This window comes from Natator depressus, chromosome 10, assembly GCF_965152275.1.
Source record: "Natator depressus isolate rNatDep1 chromosome 10, rNatDep2.hap1, whole genome shotgun sequence".
NCBI lineage: Eukaryota > Metazoa > Chordata > Testudines > Cheloniidae > Natator > Natator depressus.
This window is the reverse complement of record NC_134243.1, coordinates 66,264,669-66,283,548: the sequence shown is the minus strand read 5'-3', so window position 1 is coordinate 66,283,548 and position 18,880 is coordinate 66,264,669. Positions and strand designations below refer to the sequence as shown.

The following is an 18,880-nucleotide window of genomic DNA, read 5'->3' as shown; positions in this document are numbered from 1 at the left end:
GTGGGCAACTTGGCTAAAGTTCATCTGTTCTTCCCTGCTAGCTGATTTCTTTGGCTATTGCTATTCAGAAGGTCCATAGTTAAGGCCAAGGCAGCTCAAACAGGCTATACCTCCATTGCAGAAATAGACTAAGTCTCTGTCCCTGCCTCAATTTGTGCCTCCTGGGCTATAAAATGGCTTGCATCTTTCTCCGCACATTCTCTGGTGCTCCTCTTCCTCCCTCCCCCTTTAAAAAAAAAAAGTCAATTAGCATTGTCATTTCAATTGGCTACAAGCCCATCTCTAGAAATACACTTCCCCATTCATCTCAATCAAGTTATCTTCTACGCCTCTGGCCATAGCAGACGTGATCTAGCATCACTTTGTACTTGGCTCAAATTAATATGAAGAGAGAGGCTACTTTTCTCCTATCCTGTCAATAAAAGATAATATAAACAGACATTATGAATGAATGTGACTGAGCTACATTTCCATGATTCTATTTTAAGTGAGACCCTTATGTTACAAATGCAGCCGTCGAAGATTCAGGGAATTGGTCCTGACAGTTCATTTTGCACAATGTCATTAAAGTGTTCTGAAAACGGAGGTGCATCTATAGAGGAAACAGAGTAGCAGCCATGTTAGTCTGTATTCGCAAAAAGAAAAGGAGTACTTGTGGCACAAGTACTCCTCTTCTATAGAGGAAAGTGCTCTTTCACAGCATTAAAAACACTTCTTGAAAACAAGTGCCAGAAATCCAACTGTATAAGCAGCAGTCTTTACACTTTCCCCACAGTAATATTTATTAAGTATAGTCAGTAAATTAGAGGAATATTCAATTCTAAGACTTTGTACTTAGTACACCACCATCTTAGCCTTTTGTCAACATACAATGTGAAATACAGATTAGGTCGTTCACAGTAAGTTACACTGCGATGGATGAGAAAGGCTGAGAGACATCAGTAATTCTTAAGAACTGGTTACAGTTAGCTTTACTCAGTGTTTTTAAAAATAGTTTCCAACAGTAAAATCATTGCAGCCAGAGGATTATTAAAAAAGGCTCCACATACAGTAAGAGCACAGGAATGCATTTTTGGAGCAACAGTGAGCTACCAGTAAACACCTCAGACAGTAATCTTCCAGGCATAAAGCAAAAAAAAGTGGAGGTTGAGTTTTTTGCATTTTCATGTAGCCAAGGAAGGGTGGTTGGTGGTGGTTGTTTTTTTGTATACAAACTAAAGGAATACAAAATAAATACATTTAAAAAAGATGCATACAAAAATCTGTAAGTCAAATAGCAAGGCTTTCACAGAATGCCACACTGATGAAACAATTGTGAATCCATTTCAATCATGAAATTATATTCACAGTTTGAATTAGGTGTTCACTGAGGCAAAGGTACCATCACTTCGACATAATTAATGGGAAAGAAGCCAGACTCTCCATTTAACATCCCTTCGTACCAATTCTCATCAATTTGATTGGTCAAAGTAATGATGTCGCCTTCCTTAAACCCAAGCTCGCCTTCATTTTCTGGGTCAAAGTCATACAGAGCTTGGCAGCAAGGCTGATCCATGTGCACTGAAGAACCTGCCCCAATGACAGAAAATAAAATATTTAATAATAGCTTTAAAGTACTCCACTTACCTATTGAGCATGAAAACAAAGAGACAAACTTAGCCCTGCTATGAGCGGCAATGGGCTGAATGGGCCCATATTGTGGGTGCTGTTAGTTTTCCACCACTTCCACCTACAGAAAGTCTGCTCCTGCCATGTAATGTCCTGTACAGCATAGAGGGTGATGAACTGCGGGCAGGGTAGTTCTCTTTTCCTCCCCTTAAAAGCAAATATATTTTTACTGCCATTTGAATTCCTTTGGGAAACCTGAATCACTTTAACATTTGAGGTGGTCATGAATTCTATTACCATGGATTTTTTTTTAAAATAGGTGAGTGGACAGGCATGATGGCAAACAGCTGAACAAACGTCTATTCAATCTGTAAAACTAAGAACTGGGCTGCATGGAATCTACTAGAGGAGAAGAACTCAAAAAGAACACTATACACCAGAATTATAAACAATAGTTTAAAGATCCAATCCTACAAACATGTATGCATGAGAGGGGCCTTACTGATTTCAGCAGCACCACTCTCCTATGAAAATGTTTTCAGGACCAGGACCTTAATTACCAAATGGGGACATGAGGTTCTATCCTCTTCACCACATGAAGAGAGACAATTATCTCTAAGTTGTATTTACAGATGTTTGCTCTGATAAGGCAGCTCATGTATTCAAACCACTCACTGCATCTGCCCTTTAGCTCAATTAGATCAATAGTTATAATAGGAACAACAGTGCCTCTTAAAGTTTTTAAAACTATTTTTTGGATGATGATTAATTGCAGCCCCACTCACACAGTATCTGACTTTCTTTGTGATTTTAGTATATTGTGTTCGGCTTAGTTACACTGTAAGATGTTCGCTCCAAACCTTCTCTTGTGTTTAAATATTAGTGGCATTCTATACATAATACTAAAACCAGTACTTAAATTTATGGGGAAAAGTCAACATGGATAATTATTGTACATGCATGATTAATAAAGTACAAGGAATTTTCACAGCTCGCCAAAGTGGCTAACTTTACAAATGTAATCTTTTCAGTGTTATAGACATTCTCATGTATGCATGGTTAGCATAAATCCAAGCCAGCTAGGGATATGTGAATAATACATTATTATAGTCATTCACTCAATCTCTGAATAGCAAATTATTCTAACAGCTCATCCTCCGCTAGTCATATGCTAGAGATCGGTTCCATGGGCAGAGGGCTACCCATAGGTTCAGCTGAGGTTCATTTTTTTCCTATGATATTGGTTTTTTAAAAAAACTTTTACCTATTTTACTAAAAGAAAAATCCAGTGATTTGGAATAAAGTCTATTCACAAAGGGGAAATGCGGGGAAAAGGTTTCATGCTGCCTCTTGCTAATTTACAGTAGGAAAGTGCATTATATCAAGACAAAGAAGTTTTTAATGCTCTCTTCAATACTTACAGCAAAACAGCTAATGAGACTCTTTAATCTTAAATTATTCTAGCTTCCCTTTTTGCTCAAAATCTTCACTATTCTCAAATATTCTAATCTTGGCTGTCTCTCCAAATTATCTCGCATGCTAATCAAGCAATCCAATTGAGGACTAATTTCTGTCTGGAATAGTCTATACATTCTGTTAAATATTGCAATACGCATGCAGATTTTCAAAACCAATGAAGCTGTTAAAAATTGCATGTCACTCATTAAAATTTGTTTTTAAATCAGTGCTATTGTTATAAAACATGAGCAAAGGAAACTATTAAAAAGTAGCTGCTCAGACAAATTTTTTAGCAACGAGAGGCAGAAAGAGCACCTTGAGCAAGCAAAACTACTCAACCCAGTAAATACTTCCCTTGTAACTGTGGACGAACATTAGCAAGGGACGTTTAAAGCGATGATGACAAAAGTAGGGACGCAATGTTAGATTTTTTTTGCCTCAAAATTTTAACGTTATGCTTCGTGGATGGATTCTCTATTCCTTCCCAGCCTGTTTACACCACTCTAGCAATGTAAAAGGGCAATAAACACAGTCGAAATTGCCCCCAGGGAATTCCCTCAGCAAAAGGGGGTTTCCCTTAGATGCTGAAGAAAAGATGGAGTGCTTTTATGCCATTTCCTTCACAGCCCTGCACTAGGGGACATAATGGGGTGGGAATGGGGTGTGGCCAGAATGAGCTGTGCTCTGGCTATTTCCATTCACAGCCACAATGGCAAATCAGGCAATTCCATGTCAGATGGTTGTTTAAAGCTACTTTTGTACTCTCTTCCTGACCTGTGCTAAGCCCAGCTCGGACGCAAGCCAGGATCTGGGCCATAGTCTTCCACAGAAATAGGGTGAATAGTTTGAAAACACTCAGTTATTCTTTAAACAGCTTCCTCAGTATAGAATGTGAAAGCTGTATCTACTCATATGAAATTTCAACAGCAGAAGCAGCCTTTCTCAATAACTGAAAACATTTCTTGTTTTCACCAGCTGTTCTGGCAGGGTCTTGATATACAACATTTACTCCAGCAATCAGTTTATTTCTGACTCAGCAAGATGGGTAATGTTACATTGATAATGCTGGGTGCAGAATTTATTTTTTTTAAAGCTTGGGTCTTTTAGGTTCATAACTACACAATATATTGCATTGGTTTTGTTTTTCTTAAAGAGAGGAGGGATAAAAGGATTGGGAGTGGGGAAGGAACTTTTTGCCTTTCTCCAAACATTGCGGGGAGGGGGGAAATCTCAGACAACACAGAAAGATCTTAAACTAATGGCCACAGCTACTCCAGAGCCTAACATCAGTCAAGGTCTTCATTAGAGTAATGCAACTGCTGATAATCTACTGCATCTGGTGTCACTGCTATACAGTCCGGCAAAACAAAGCTCCCCTCCTGAACAGAACAGAGGCAGCGCTGGTTCCTAGTTTTAAAACACAATTTAACAAACACAAAGAGGTCACATGGCTCCGTCCTTCTCCACTGTGCAAACTACAGTATCTGAAGGCTGTTGGAGAGATTTAAGAAGCTAAGGAAACTGCAGCAGCGTTTCTATTAATTTATAGTACTGCACCTGCCTCTCTAATTGTAGCTGAAGCAACATGCTGCCTACTGCAGTTGCTGAGTTCATGGATTTAGACTGAGAGCTCTTGGGGCAACAACTGTCTTTTTTGCTCTACACTTGTCTAGTGCTTTGCACAGTGGGGTCCTGGTCCATGACAAGGCTCCCTGGCGCAATGCTAATGCACATAATGAATCATAAATAAACATATCTAAAGGCTATTTGTGCTGACCTATTGGACTTCCCAAATGCAGATTGAATTTATAATGAAAGAACATGGAGAAAGTATTGTAAAGCATGAAGCTGAATGTACTTTTGGGACTAGTAGCTGATGCCAGATGACCGTCTAAAAATGCCACTTTTCCTCAAAAGAAACTTCCAGTAGGTGTCGCTCCTCTGTTTGCTGCACATTGAAGTACACATACAGTAGCAGAAATATATAGTAAAGAAAGAATCACATGCTAGATGTGCCTGAGGATAGGATTATTCTAGCCCTCTCTTCCAGCCTGATTCTGTAAACACTTAGGCAAATAAGTAACTTTACTCCCATGAGTTAGTCCCATTACATTCAAACATAAGACAGCTAACCACAACTACTTTCCTTTGATGAGCAAAATGCATGAAAGGCAAGATGTGACTCTGCATTTAAACTGTTTCATAATGAGCCAGATGATACTCTCAGCTTCTGCTGATTAATTAGGACAACAGCGAATTAGAACAAAACATAGATTTGTCATCTGCACTTAATCAGTAAAGCAGTTAAATCATCCAGGACTTTTTTCCATAAAATAATGTTTCTAAGGACCTGATACTTCACTGTGTTTGCATGTCACTCCTGTAAGTAGTCCCACCGTACTAGGAACCATACAAAGGAAAACACCACCCCTATTCCAAAGAACTTACAATGTACAAGGCACAATGTGATGAAATATGGAATAAAGCATTCCAACGTACAAGCAAAGGGCTGGACTATGATAGCTGTTACACTTAACGAGTAGTACCTTACTTTGCAAGAAGTCCCATTGAATTCAATGGATATATTTGAATAAGGTTCTATTTAGTATGAGAAAGAGTGTCAGGATCTAGTTCAAAGTGACCAGAGGGATGCCAGACACACATTTTGATAGTGTCAGCCAGGATGGAGGGGTGGGCAGAGAAGCTAAGTGTGAAAATGCTCGTTTTTGTAGAAAGTAGAAGAGAGTTTGGAGGAGTGATCTGAATGAGGTGAGACTGCTGAACATACTGTCAAGCTTTCCCAGCTCCTAACATCTAAACCACTTGGCACCATTTTGCATAAACTGTCTGAACGGTATTTTCTAAATCATATAGTATAAGTCAAATCTGTTTCAGTATTCTTGTTCAAATATAAAATAAGCACAGCAAACTTCCCAGGTTATACTGCCAGAGCCACGTTTATCCCTGGCATAGAACTCAATAGTGTTAGTGCTCACTTTCTAATGCAGGGAAGGAAGAGACAGAGGAGAATTACCCATGGCTTTACTGATGATCACACCTGCTGGAAGAGGTAAGAATAAGTAAGAGGTAAGGACAGCACCCAAGTCCTCAACTCTGAAAAAAAAATTCAGAGTGCTAGAATCGGTAACTACAATATGTACCTTTCTGGTATCATTAGAAAGTCTATAGAACAGTTACAAAATATTTCCCTCAATCCTTCTCTTTGCAACACCCACACTGCTATTTGTAGGGCACTAGCTCAAGCAGAGCTAGTGAGTCTATCTACCCGGGCCACAAGGCACATTCCCAGCCTGGTGTAGATATACTGTTAGCCTTTTTTCTCTCTTCAAGCCAAGAGCATGAAGTATAGCCCCATATTTCCATCCTCCTCCATTTCTAATTCTCTCTCTCTCTTTGTTTCCATTCCAGCTCTCTGTAAAAAGAAACAAGACAGGAAGAAAGCAGAAAGTGGAAAGAGTGAATAAAGCCAGAGGGTAGAAAAGTAGCCCAGAGAGTAACTGTGTCTCAGAGTCAGCAGCCAGCTCCTAATGCTCAAGCCAAGTGAAGGATGGGACCCTTTGGATCACTGCTTCCTCGGTGCTTTCCTTTCAGATCCTTGCCTATCCTGGTTATGGGAAAAGTGCTGGTGGCTTCTCACTCTTTTCCTTTTGCCTTATTATTGTTTGTCTTTTGTGTTTCATTATTTGCATACAGCTCACGAAGGGTATAAGAGACAGAGGAAAAGTGCCTCTGATCAGTGAGATGAGAAATAAAGGGTCTGATCCAACATTTAAATCAGTTATTACATTTAGCTTCTCCACTGACCAGTGACAAGATTAATAATATTAAATACCTTGAAGAGAATTTCAAAAAAGGTGACCATCGTTTTTTTCATAAGATCGGGGTCTATGCATGTGAAGTGGTGACAGATACATATTAATAGGTACAGCAGTCTCTTCTACACAGACTAAGTTTGCATTTTATTGATCGGCTTTTCGGAACCAAAAGTGGTTACATGCTAACAAAATAAGTTGTGTTCATATTTTATTTTCTGTGTTACACCTAAAGTTTTACCTTTAACTGTTTTAATAAAAACATAAAGGAGACCATTTTCAAGTGTGGTGGCTAGCTGTAGGCATAGGCAACCTAGTTGCATGGACAACAGTGGGACTCTATGGGTTTTCAACTAGCATTATGTGAGCAATACTTCAACTCCAGTAATTATAATTCCTCCATAAAATGCATACATCAACACACTGATTCCACAATCATGGGCTCACCTGATGACTTCACTGAAGAACTGTATGAAATCCCATTGTGCTGCTGATTATCACTGATTTCCAGAGTTGAAGTTATTACAGGTTTTGGCTTGAATTCATGCTTAGGACGACTAGATGCTCCATTTATTCTGAAACACAGAGGAAGATTGGCATGTGATTTAATTCTGGAAGGCAACAGGAGCTATGGAGCTTCTGCTTGGATTCAGTGCTTTAACAACTGAAGGACAGATGGTTTAAAAAATACAGTTTGTAATTTATTTACCCAGAACTGCTTGACTCCAATGTAACATTTCAGAAAGTGTCTACTTTTACCCAATTTTATAGCTGTGTTGACTGAGGCACAAAGATTAATAGCCTGGCTTTCAGAAGTGCTGAGCACCCACAGCTACCATTGAGTTCAGTGGATGCTCTGGGTGATTGAGCACTCCTGAAACTCAGGCTACAAAATGACATGTGCAGAAACACAGCCAGTAAGCCACTGATGAGTCAGACCATTTAGAACCCAGATCTTTGTTGGTTCTAACTATGAGAGCATAACTACTAGTGGTATTTTTTTCCTTTCGCTCCATTAGTATTGCACAAAGTCTCTGTGGCCAATCATCAACATATCACACCAGAACTGTGCTCCTAACTGGCAATTTCTTGACGCATTGTAGGATTTTATGTTTACAACCCTCAGTATGATAAATATGTCAGTTTTTTAACAAGGCTTCCAAAAATGTGTCTCAGAAAATGTACGGTCATGTTTGTTTGTACGTACAAAACCCACTGGTAAATGGGAAGCTCCTGATTAATTCCTGTATATGTGGGTGTGGGGTTTGGCATGAGCACAAAAGGATGTATCCATAAGCTTTGTGGTCGTATTTCATTGTACAGAGGGGTGTGAACTTTTAAAGGCCTACGGTGCATCAAGAAGTGACAGTTAGCAAGAGTTTAAGGTGATTAAGTCCACTGAGATACAGAGATGTAACAAATGAGTACGGATATAAAAAGATGCATCTGTGAGGTATCTGTGAGATGCTGCTGCTTCTGAACTGCAACTCAATGTCTTCTCATACTCCTGAACGTTAGCTCCAAAAGATGTTGAGAATTCTCTGATCAGGTTTATTCTTACCGGTTTTGCAGTGTGCTTTGCAGTTCCTCCAGAATTTCTGTGGACTGTTTATGGTAGTCTAATGCTGCTTCTATAAATACTGCCAACTGGCTAACTTGCTCTACCTAAAGTATAAAGTAGAAAATGACTTTAAGGAGTCTGTGTGCCAGCTATGGAATCAACTATGAGGATTATAAACAGACAATAATAAACCCAGTTAAAAACACGCAAAATAGACCAGGTATCTCATAAGATCTTGGGATCTTACAGGTCATATTTCTATATAGTAAGGATTTGACATAGCCTGCAATGAGCTTTATGTGGGCAGAGTCCTGTGACTATGCTGACCCTCAGTGGGGCTCACTGCAGGATCCGGACCATAATACAGGGCATGTTCTCGTGTCCATAATGGGGCTTATTCAAATGAAGTAACTTGATCAAATACAAGTATATTTTCCCCTAACTTAACTGGGAAATATTCTGAAACAGACAAGGACAAGATCCCATTTCAGTTAGCAGTGGTTTTCAGATCAATGAGGTCTGGCTAAGTGAGGTTATACCATATCTTATTACACAACCCATTAATGTTGTTTTCTAATTGCTTTAGCCCACAACCTGCAGTCCTAAAAAGGTCCAGACTTATCTCACTAGGTGGCAGCATTTATAAACTGATAAATAAAATGTGATTTATTGGCTCAGATTTAAAAATTGCAGCTAATTGTTCCAGAATCTGTATATTGACATGGGGAAGGGAGGAGGGAAACACCATTTTCTCATGCATTCGCAAAAAGATTTTTAAAAATGGTAAAAATACTCTCCGCTCCACAGCACAAACTGGCCAATCTAAGAATAGCACTCTGATAAAGTAGTCTTTATTTCTTCTCTCTCTCTCTCTCTCTCTTTTTTTTTTTTAATACATGACATTTAGATGATGAGCCCCAACAAAGTGAAATGCAACATATCACGCTTTCAGGCCTCTACTGGGTCTGATTAGGAGAAGGTGTCTGGTTAAGATTAAATTATTGGTTTGTGTTGAATATTTTATCTGCTTTTTCCTACTCAAAGTGTTTACTGAAAACTCTGCTAGAACCCTAATGAAGCAAAACATTGCCACACAATGTACATAATTTAAATACATGGGGCCAGATCCTCAGCTGGTGTAAATTGATGTGGCTCCACTGAAGTCAAGAGACCAACACCAGCTGAGGATCTGGCACAAAATTTTTTCATTTTACAAGACTTCACATATGCATTTCAATACATATATAGACATGCCTGCCAGTCCCTCCCATTACGGTTCAAACACTAACCTAAACGGCCACAGCTGCTGCATTAATTTAGACATAATTTGATGATGTACCTGCATGCTAAGCAAACTCTGACCCTGAGTAAGGCCCAGATGAACAAATTTTGTGCAGGGGACATGCATGGGCTGGTGGGGACAGAATCCTCCCCTCCAAATCAGCAGCAAGATACTCACTATGAGCTCAGCTACTCAATGACTGCTGTTACTGCCAGCTGTCTGTAGCAGCAAATGTACCCTGCACATTGGCTTTGCCTAGTTCTGAGCACGGGGGCCATGACCCTGCCAGCTTCCTCCCTCTGACAACTTTCCACATTCACAGCCCCAGAGTGTGCTGCTCCACAGTGCAGGGTTGTGGAGTCCCCTGACGTGGCTCTGCAGCGCATCCCTTTCTGAGCCACAGAACCATAGCTGCTTCTCTGCCTTTTAGTCCTTGCACATCTAGGAAGGAGAGGAGATGATTTATCCTATCGCACGTACAAACTCTCCCTTCCATGTGCGCCTCAGGACTTGCAGCAGCACGACAGACTTACATCATTTTCTAAAAAGTTGAACATGCTTCTTTCTGCCAGCTCCTTTGACTCTTCAAATTTTTCCACTGCCTGTTTAACTTCTTCATCTGGGATCTTCCCTAAACGCTTCTTTTTATAGTCATAATCCAAACGACGGCCTTCTAGCTTCTTCAGGTGATGCTAAATTAGAGAAAAAGTTTCCCATTAGATCAAATGGAGACAAACCCAAACAAGCATGTTGTGATTGTAAGTAGGTTTTCGTTATGAATACAATTAGACTTATTCATATATGAAATTTAAAATTGTACAGAAATCAAGAAGCACCACCTATGAACATTTTGAGAATTGGCTACCTAAATTTGCTATACAAGACATCCACCTCATGAACTTTGCTAAACATGCAAAAGCTGCAGATTGTCTAAATTAGAAGCAGGATCCAGACTAAATGTGCTTTTCGTTTACAGTCTGGAGGTAATTCAGTTCTAGTGGTTGTATTATTTGTAGTGACAGCTAAAATTTAAGGGGCTATTTTCTCCTCCCACTACAGGAGCGGAACTCCAACTAACCCCTTCATTCCTGAATTCTTTGTCAGTTATTAATCTTACATTCCTACATGAGCAAATTGCACAAAGCTTTCTTACCCCCAAAAATCCTGCACTTGACAAACTCTCAAATTTGAGTGAAAGCAACTGCACAAGGTGCTTAAGGCATGTTACATGGTTTTTTTCTCTTTTAGTCAATTCAGAACAACAATAACTGAGAATAGAGTCATCCAGCACACGAGAAATCTGCAGTCATTGAGAGATTACTGTCTCTCTGCTCTTTAATTTGGGCACAGGTTTCTAAATCCACTTCTGTCTAAGTAAATATGACTTCAATTTCTGTGTTTCATCAGGGTTTTAACTTTCTTATTACTCAAGTCTATAGGAATCCAGAGGCCCAGATTTAAACTGTGCCTGGCGTTCTGGACAGTTGTTCTATCATAAGCAAAAGCAATGAAAAACGTTCTTCTGAAGGCTAAAAATTCATTCCCCAGTTTCCTATTTTTTTTGCCACAATGGTTCATGTTATTTGTCGTGCTGCTCTTTGGTCTCATATATGCCTCACTGTTGTTGTCTATATTAGCAGTCTTATTTGACTGCTTTTTAGAGCTAACTCCAGCATGAGAGAGCCAGAGGCAAGCAACTCAATAACAGAATAAACCAGGCAACTCAAAATCAACCAGAACTAAACTGAAATAATTGGCACCCACCATGCTAATAACAATTAATGAAATGTTATATTAAAATAAGCAACAGAAAATATTAATATTCATTTTCTTTACTGTCCTTTACTGTATTCAACTTTATTATATTGTAAATAGAATAAAATAGGTGCCCATGAGCTATATATCCTGATACTAGTTTTTAAGTAGATTTCATCACTGATTTCACAGGAGAGTTCTGCTTAAAATTTGATGCCATAATATACTGCATAAAAAGTTCCTGTGGATTTGGTTTCTAATGACCTTGTTTATTCATATATTTTCAATGTCATAGGACCATTTTTAACCTCAGAAACTCACCACAATCTCTTTTAAGTCTTTGTCCTGTAATAACTGTAGAGGATCAATGAAGTTTTGCTTGACGTTAATATCGAGAGAGTCCTTCACCTCTGCCATCTGCTTCATGCTTTCACCAACATCCAGCAGTGCATTGCCTACAGGGAAGAACATGATATTTATACATAGTAGATAGCACTTAATGTAAAAACAGAAGACATTTTTTGTTAGATAACTCTTAAAAATGTTGGCTGCAGGCCCTTTAAGATGTAGAATGCAGAATATAAGACTACACTCTTGCCCTCTTCTCCTAGAGTTTCCAGAACTAGAAAGAATTTTGTCCTAATGTTTTCCATCCTTCTTCACTATCCCTCCAAGAAAACTATTTCTGGCTTGCATTATTGTCTCCATTCTTGGATTATTCAATATGGGGTACACAGTTTCTTCTGTAGCTGCTTCTCCAGATGGTAGGACCGCAGAAATATCACAAGGCCAAAAGATACAGTATGTCACTTTAACATGACTACTGTCACAGTTTTAGGGCAACTGCACTTGGTATTCCCCCTCCATGGTCCCTCAAGGGTCCCACTTAGGGTTTCGAGTTCCCACCTGTCACCTCTCTTGGGTGGAGACCGTTTCCCTCTCCCTCCTCTTTGGGGGATTGGAAGCTGCACAGCTCCCTGTTGTACACTGTGATACCCCCAGCAAGCCAGTCTGCCTGAAGGCCAGTGCCCGCACTTTGCTTTCTCTCTGAGGGCTATGAGAAGTATATTGCTAGGTGTTACAAGTTACCACACAGCTCTTTCTAAGCAAGCATATTTATTCTTAAGGTAAAAGCATTATAGAGAAAACATTAAAAACAAGAAAAGTTCCTTTAACACATGCTAAAAACTTACCAGAGGTCACCCAGCACTCTTATGGGCCCCTTTCCAACCCTCCCACAAGGGTTGGAGCCTCCCTGCACAGAGAAGGTGCTGTCTCACTTGTTGGATCAGAAAGAAGGCCCCAAGTCAGTTGCAGCCTTTTTATGCCAAAAGCCTTTTCTGTTTGTTGGTCTCTGGAAAACCCAGTATATGCAAACATCCCCAGCAAGTGTTGCCTCCCTGGATGTGTTTACAACTAAGGTGAGTCACTCAAATCACCTCCCACTGTTTTTAGTTCCTGGAGAAGCTAAGTGCCACCTTCCCCCCAGAATTGCATAGAATCCTTAGCCCACAGGGATACATAAACCATTCATAATCTTAATACAGTATGTTCCCCCAAAGATACTGCATGAGGTCGCAGTAAGTGTACCTACACGTCTGAGAACTCTTGTTCTCAGGGCAACAGATGTGCAAACAGAACAACATGAAGACAGTAAGTGATCTTTTACATTTTACAAGTTGGAAACCAAAATGGCTAATTTGTGTTCAAAGTGCCCCAAAATATGAATATCTTTTAGCTCAAAAATGTAATTTTACAGTACCTCAGATACATTACAATTACTTTTCATTTATCCCAGGTTTTGGCCAAAGCTGCTATTGTTAAAAAATTTTTTGGAACAATGGAACAAAAAAAAACTAAGCAAAAAAAAACTACCATGTTAGTAGTGTAGCTGATTATTTGTTGAGCACGCAGAACATGCTCAAGTGTGCTCTTGCAAAACATTTTGTTTGATATTTCTTTTCCCTTGGCCTTGGTTCCAATTTGCATCCCCATGGCACCTGCAAATGCACAAATATTCACAGCTCGTGACTGGGATTGCACCACTCACTCATTCCTAAGAGAATAAACAAACCCCAAGAATATAACGGCATCCTCCACAACGTGTCTCACAGCCTGGAAAGCTAAGCCTTATCTTGAGTCCTAGGCCTCCAGTGCCTATCTTGCTGTTGCTCTTTCAGCAAGGCCTTCTTATGCAGTACTACAGATACAAACTTACATAATATAATACCAGCTTCCCCCTCCACACGGCTTGGGCACCAGCAGGGAAGTGGTCACAGAGCACAGCAGAGACTTGCTACCAGCTCTCAGTTCCAGTGCCCAACCCCACCCCAGCCTGGAGCAGCCATTACAAGGAAAGGTTTCAGAGTAGCAGCCGTGTTAGTCTGTATTCGCAAAAAGAAAAGAAGTACTTGTGACACCTTAGGGACTAACAAATTTATTTGAGCATAAGCTTTCGTGAGCTACATCGGATGAAGTGAGCTGTAGCTCACGAAAGCTTAGGCTCAAATAAATTTGTTAGTCTCTAAGGTGCCGCAAGTCCTCCTGTTCTTATTACAAGGAAAGTCCTTCTGAGCCCCCGTAGCCCTAGATTGGAATATGCTCAGTCACTCTGTACTACATGTGCAGTCTGTTCACATGGAGAAGCTGTGAGGGGATGGAGCATGCTCAGTTGCTCTGTGGGGATGGTACATGTGCCGACTTGTCAGCCCTAGGTGCTGCCAGAGGCTTTAGCATGCTCAGCAGTTCTCTACTGAGCATGTGCAAACTGCAATTTTTCAAAGCCTGATAACTTGGCCAAACGTCAGTTGGATTTTCCTGGGAACGGCGAGAATCACAACCCTGAAACAAAGGCCACCACCCTACCAAATTCTAGGTCCCTGCTCCAAAGCATGGGGGCCCTACAGCATTTCACAGAAAAGGTTGATATGATTTTTTAACATGGGCAGAACATATTTTCCCCCAGCTTCGTTCTCAGAAATGACTGAACTGTTTTGTCTGAAATTTACCGAAATCAGCTGGAGGCAGACAGTCTGAAAAATTTCAGCCCAAACAGTTGAAGTTTGACAAAATTACAAGCAACTGAACACAGAGTCTTATAATGGGAATTATCAGGCAACCTTGAGATAGGCCATAATACCGGCACCACCTATAATATAATGGAACAAAAAAATGCTTAAAGGCGTCATATATTTACTGTATCTATCAATATCTAATCATTATATATATATATATATATATATATATATATATATATATATATATATATATATATGTAGCGTTACTCCACGTACAACATATGCTGAGACATGCACAGGAGAGCTATACAAACTCACCAAATGTAGAATCCTCCCCAAGTTCTCTGCCATACCGTAGCATACAATCCCCTAATAGCCCTTCTGTCTGGGGATATCCTGTGGTTTTAACTTGTCCTCTGATCTTCGACATAGTGTTCAGCATTCCCAGCTTGGCTCTGTATGCTTAGAAGTATTATAAATCATATGAAAAAAGCATCCATTTATAGCATGATTTTCTGTAATTGGTATGTTACTTTAAATTATGTGACAAATAATTTCAGTGAGTGACTGTTGGTCTGTAGATTAATGAACATTTTGTTGCAGGAATTCGATAATCAAAATGTGAGAGATGTTTTCATATGGGTCATATGAAACTGTTCCGTTCCCTGATTGGATAAGCTTAGCTCTTATAGGTTTATGGTGTCAATACTTGCACTGAAGAGTTCAATAATCACCTTCAGTCGATATATACTAATATTCACTATTCCCAGGAAGATTCTGACTAGACTAAACTCTTTACTAGAATTTTTACAGAAAGCAAACACAAAAGGGATATGAATGCCACCAAAGTCAACTTCATGGTCTTATTTGAGTTAACATTTGCAGACCTACTTTCCCTTGGAGTATCTGCTTGGCTCCACTGGCCAAGACACCCGGAATTATTTTTTTAGAACAGCTCTAATGCTGAATAATGCTGATTTCATCAATGTTCTATGCATTCAGCGTCAAAAGCAGACAATTATTTTTAAAGAGTTTCTCTCACTCCACTCTTAATTTTCGTCACACAATAGCCTCATAATACAATAATGGACTTGTGCTGGACATTCATGGGAATTATTTAAGCTCAGTACCAATGTGGACACAAGAACAAATGGATATAAACTGGCCATCAGGAAGTTTAGACTTGAAATTAGACGAAGGTTTCTAACCATCAGAGGAGTGAAGTTCTGGAACAGCCTTCCAAGGGGAGCAGTGGGAGCAAAAGACAAATCTGGCTTCAAGACTAAGCTTGATAAGTTTATGGAGGGGATGGTATGATGATATAGCCTAATTTTTGGCAATTAATTGATCTTTGACTATTAGCGGTAAATATGCCCAATGGCCTGTGATGGGATCTTCGATGGGGTGGGATCTGAGTTACTACAGAGAATTCTTTCCTGGGCGTCTGGCTGGTGAGTCTTGCCCACATGCTCAGGGTTTAGCTGATCGCCATATTTGGGGTCGGGAAGGAATTTTCCTCCAGGGCAGATTGGCAGAGGCCCTGGGGGGTTTTCACCTTCCTCTGCAGCATGGGGCACGGGTCACTTGCTGGAGGATTCTCTGCACCTTTAAGTCTTTAAACCATGATTTGAGAACTTCAGTAGCTCAGACATAGGTTAGGGGTTTATTACAGGAGTGGGTGTGTTAGATTCTGTGGCCTGCGTTGTGCAGGAGGTCAGACTAGACGATCATAATGGTCCCTTCTGACCTTAAAGTCTATGACGCTACCGTCTCTGGCTTCATCTGGAGCCTCCCAGACAATCATTAAGGGCAGGCCTAATTCTACACTCCTTACTCAGGGAAATCCATTGAAATCTCCCTCTGGCCATGGGTTTCACAATGCACCCACGCTGGGTAGATATCTCACTGAAGTCATTGCATAAGAAATCTGGGATCAGCCTCTGTTCTAGTGTTCTAGTGAAGACAATGGAGGTCTTTCCATTGAACTGAGTGGACAGTGGATCAGTCTCTTAATGCCCTGTGTCTTGATCACATTAAATCAAACCAATGACCAGCATCAATGTCCCTCCTTTCTTTGTTCTCAAACTGAAATTTGAAAAATCCTGTAAATGAACTTCCCAATGTCTGTTATGGAGACTTAGGAGTGCTTAGAAAAGGAGATGAAGTCATTCAAAAAGGGAGAGAGAGACATCCTTATGTTTCACTGATATGTTTCATATTCCCTAAAAATATTAGCAACCCACAGGGGTTCAGCATATCCCTTGTTCAAGTTCAACTCATAGGCTAAGTAGGATAGAGGAACTGTAGGAGTTCAGTTTACCTGGATTTGGCTGAAGATACTCTGTGGATTTTGACAGAAGCTCTGCTACAGCTTTGCTGGTGACATCAATTTTCTGGAAGAGAAATGTAACAGGACATTAAATACCACAATCCCTTATTGAGTATCCTCCCACTAGATACAATGTATTATTCTGGCAAACTAAGACATTTTAATTAAAATCAGTCCAAAACATCATCATTTTAATTTTTGTGGTGCCAAAGCTTTCATTATTGATGCTGAAAAGAAATGAAGTTGAGTGTTGTGTTGAGTAAGCCCAGTTGCCAGCATCGAAGTGTAGAAAGATAATTAACCCTTCAAGGCTCAGAGTTATTCTTCATGAATAAGACTTCCCACATTTTGGAATCATAGTTTCCTCCCCAGCCCTCATCACTACTATATCAACCATCTACCTGGGAAGCAGATTCAGCAATTCCTACCTCCCAGTCCTATGTCCTGTGTACTTCAGTGCATGAGCCCATATTGCATCTCCAGTCACTACTATCTAAAATATACTAATATCTCTTCTCTTTTCCAGTCTACGGCTCACATAGTGTTTTCTTCTTATCAAACAGATGATTATTTTGGAACCAAAGAAAACTGAAGCTTAAACATGTTTATAGATACAAAATAAGTGTGTTGAAAAAAGAAACTATTTATGCAGGACATTTTTCTTAATCCACCAATAACAAAATATCAGAGAGAGTTATGGGGGAGGAGGGGTGAGGGCTGTTTTCCCCCAAAAAATTTCAAGCTTCAGGCAGGTGCAACATTTGTTCCCCCCCACCACCACCACCCACACCCACCCACACCGCTCCATTGGCCTGACTGGAGCTGCTCCCCAAATATAGAAGTTAAACTATGCCCATTGAGAGGAGTCTGTAATATATGTAACAAATATATCTGACAAAGAGCCAGAGCGAAGGACGGAGAGCCAGAGAGCAGGAACAAAAAAAGCTGAGAGTGACATTGTTCCAACTGCCATGCTGCAGTGCTTACACAGTGGACAATTCTTACACGTTTTTAAATTCTTGCAATTTTTTACACTTCTACCAAGATTATATCTGCAACACAAATACTTTACTGTTCATGCTAACAAATTAAATTCTTAGAGCCCAATGTCGTTCCTGATAAAGTCATAGACAAAACTTTCAGGGTCAAATTCTTCTCTCAGTTACAAGAGTGTGATTTCATTGAGTTCAATATTCTTGTGTTACTGTAAGAAGAATTTGCCCCTTATGGACTTCAAGGAGGACAGGATTGGATCATATCATATCTATGGATTTTTTTACCTACTTATTTTTTGGATACATATTTTGTTTATGCTAACGAATGAATGAAAAAAATTATTTCATCAATGGTGTAACCTTGAAAAGCTTATGTTGGTTTCCTTACCCTTTCCATCTCTTGAAATTCTTCATCTAGTTTTGTTCCTTCTGCTCCACTAATTTTTTCACTGAACAACTGCAAAAAACAAAATGAAGTATTGTTACTTTATGAAAGAATACATATACCTGAGAGACAGAAGAAAGTTATTAGAGATTGGAAAACATTAGTCAAGCGTGTGTAGTAAGTACAGGAGAAAAGAAACATTTCTTTCTCTTCAAGGGAAATACAATCTATAAGGAAGGGCAAATGCCCATCAGGTATTTTTAGGAAATCACCAAAGTGATCTAGAAGAACAAGACAGGATTTCTCATTCTTGAATCAGTTGTACTCTAAGAAGCTACACTGTAGGTTTCAGATATAGAAGTCTACCGGCCAGATCACATTTAAATTGGTGCAAATCCAGAGTAATTCTTTCAAGTCAATGGTGTTACTACAATTTAGAATGAGATTAGATTCTGGCCCTGGATTCCTGTAAGTGCATTCATAAAACTCCCTTTAACACTAATGGGAGCTATGCATGCACTCTCCAATCAGACAGCAGATTTATCAACAATGGTGCAGTGTAACATATTTGTACAATCCACTACCTTTTATGCTATTTAAAGGGATGGGGGGAGCACACTGCCTTCAAAACTATGCATCTCATAAAAGCAACTTTAA

The 18,880-nt window shown here is 39.7% G+C and overlaps 2 protein-coding genes across 3 annotated transcripts in view; one reads left to right on the top strand and one right to left on the bottom strand.

Annotated features, from left to right (window-relative positions):
* Positions 1-6,990, top strand: part of LOC141995311 (lamin-B3-like) — a 30,750-nt gene extending 23,760 nt beyond the window's left edge. The window contains exon 14 of one of the 2 annotated variants that reach the window (XR_012641297.1): positions 6,496-6,514. Coding sequence is in view for 1 of the 2 variants with exons in the window: in XM_074966424.1 (XP_074822525.1) it covers positions 6,496-6,564 (69 nt within the window). In the remaining variant the exon portion in view is untranslated. Of the gene's footprint in view, positions 1-6,495 lie in introns of both variants that reach the window. The other variant, XM_074966424.1, reaches the window with a different exon arrangement.
* Positions 746-18,880, bottom strand: part of SH3GL3 (SH3 domain containing GRB2 like 3, endophilin A3) — a 72,274-nt gene continuing 54,139 nt past the window's right edge. The window contains exons 2-9 of the mRNA XM_074966427.1: positions 18,227-18,295; positions 16,835-16,907; positions 14,833-14,976; positions 11,819-11,952; positions 10,276-10,434; positions 8,461-8,564; positions 7,347-7,474; positions 746-1,569 (exon numbers count right to left, since the gene is read on the bottom strand). Coding sequence (XP_074822528.1) covers positions 1,364-1,569; positions 7,347-7,474; positions 8,461-8,564; positions 10,276-10,434; positions 11,819-11,952; positions 14,833-14,976; positions 16,835-16,907; positions 18,227-18,295 — 1,017 coding nt within the window. The 3' untranslated portion in view covers positions 746-1,363. The remainder of the gene's footprint in view (positions 1,570-7,346; positions 7,475-8,460; positions 8,565-10,275; positions 10,435-11,818; positions 11,953-14,832; positions 14,977-16,834; positions 16,908-18,226; positions 18,296-18,880) is intronic.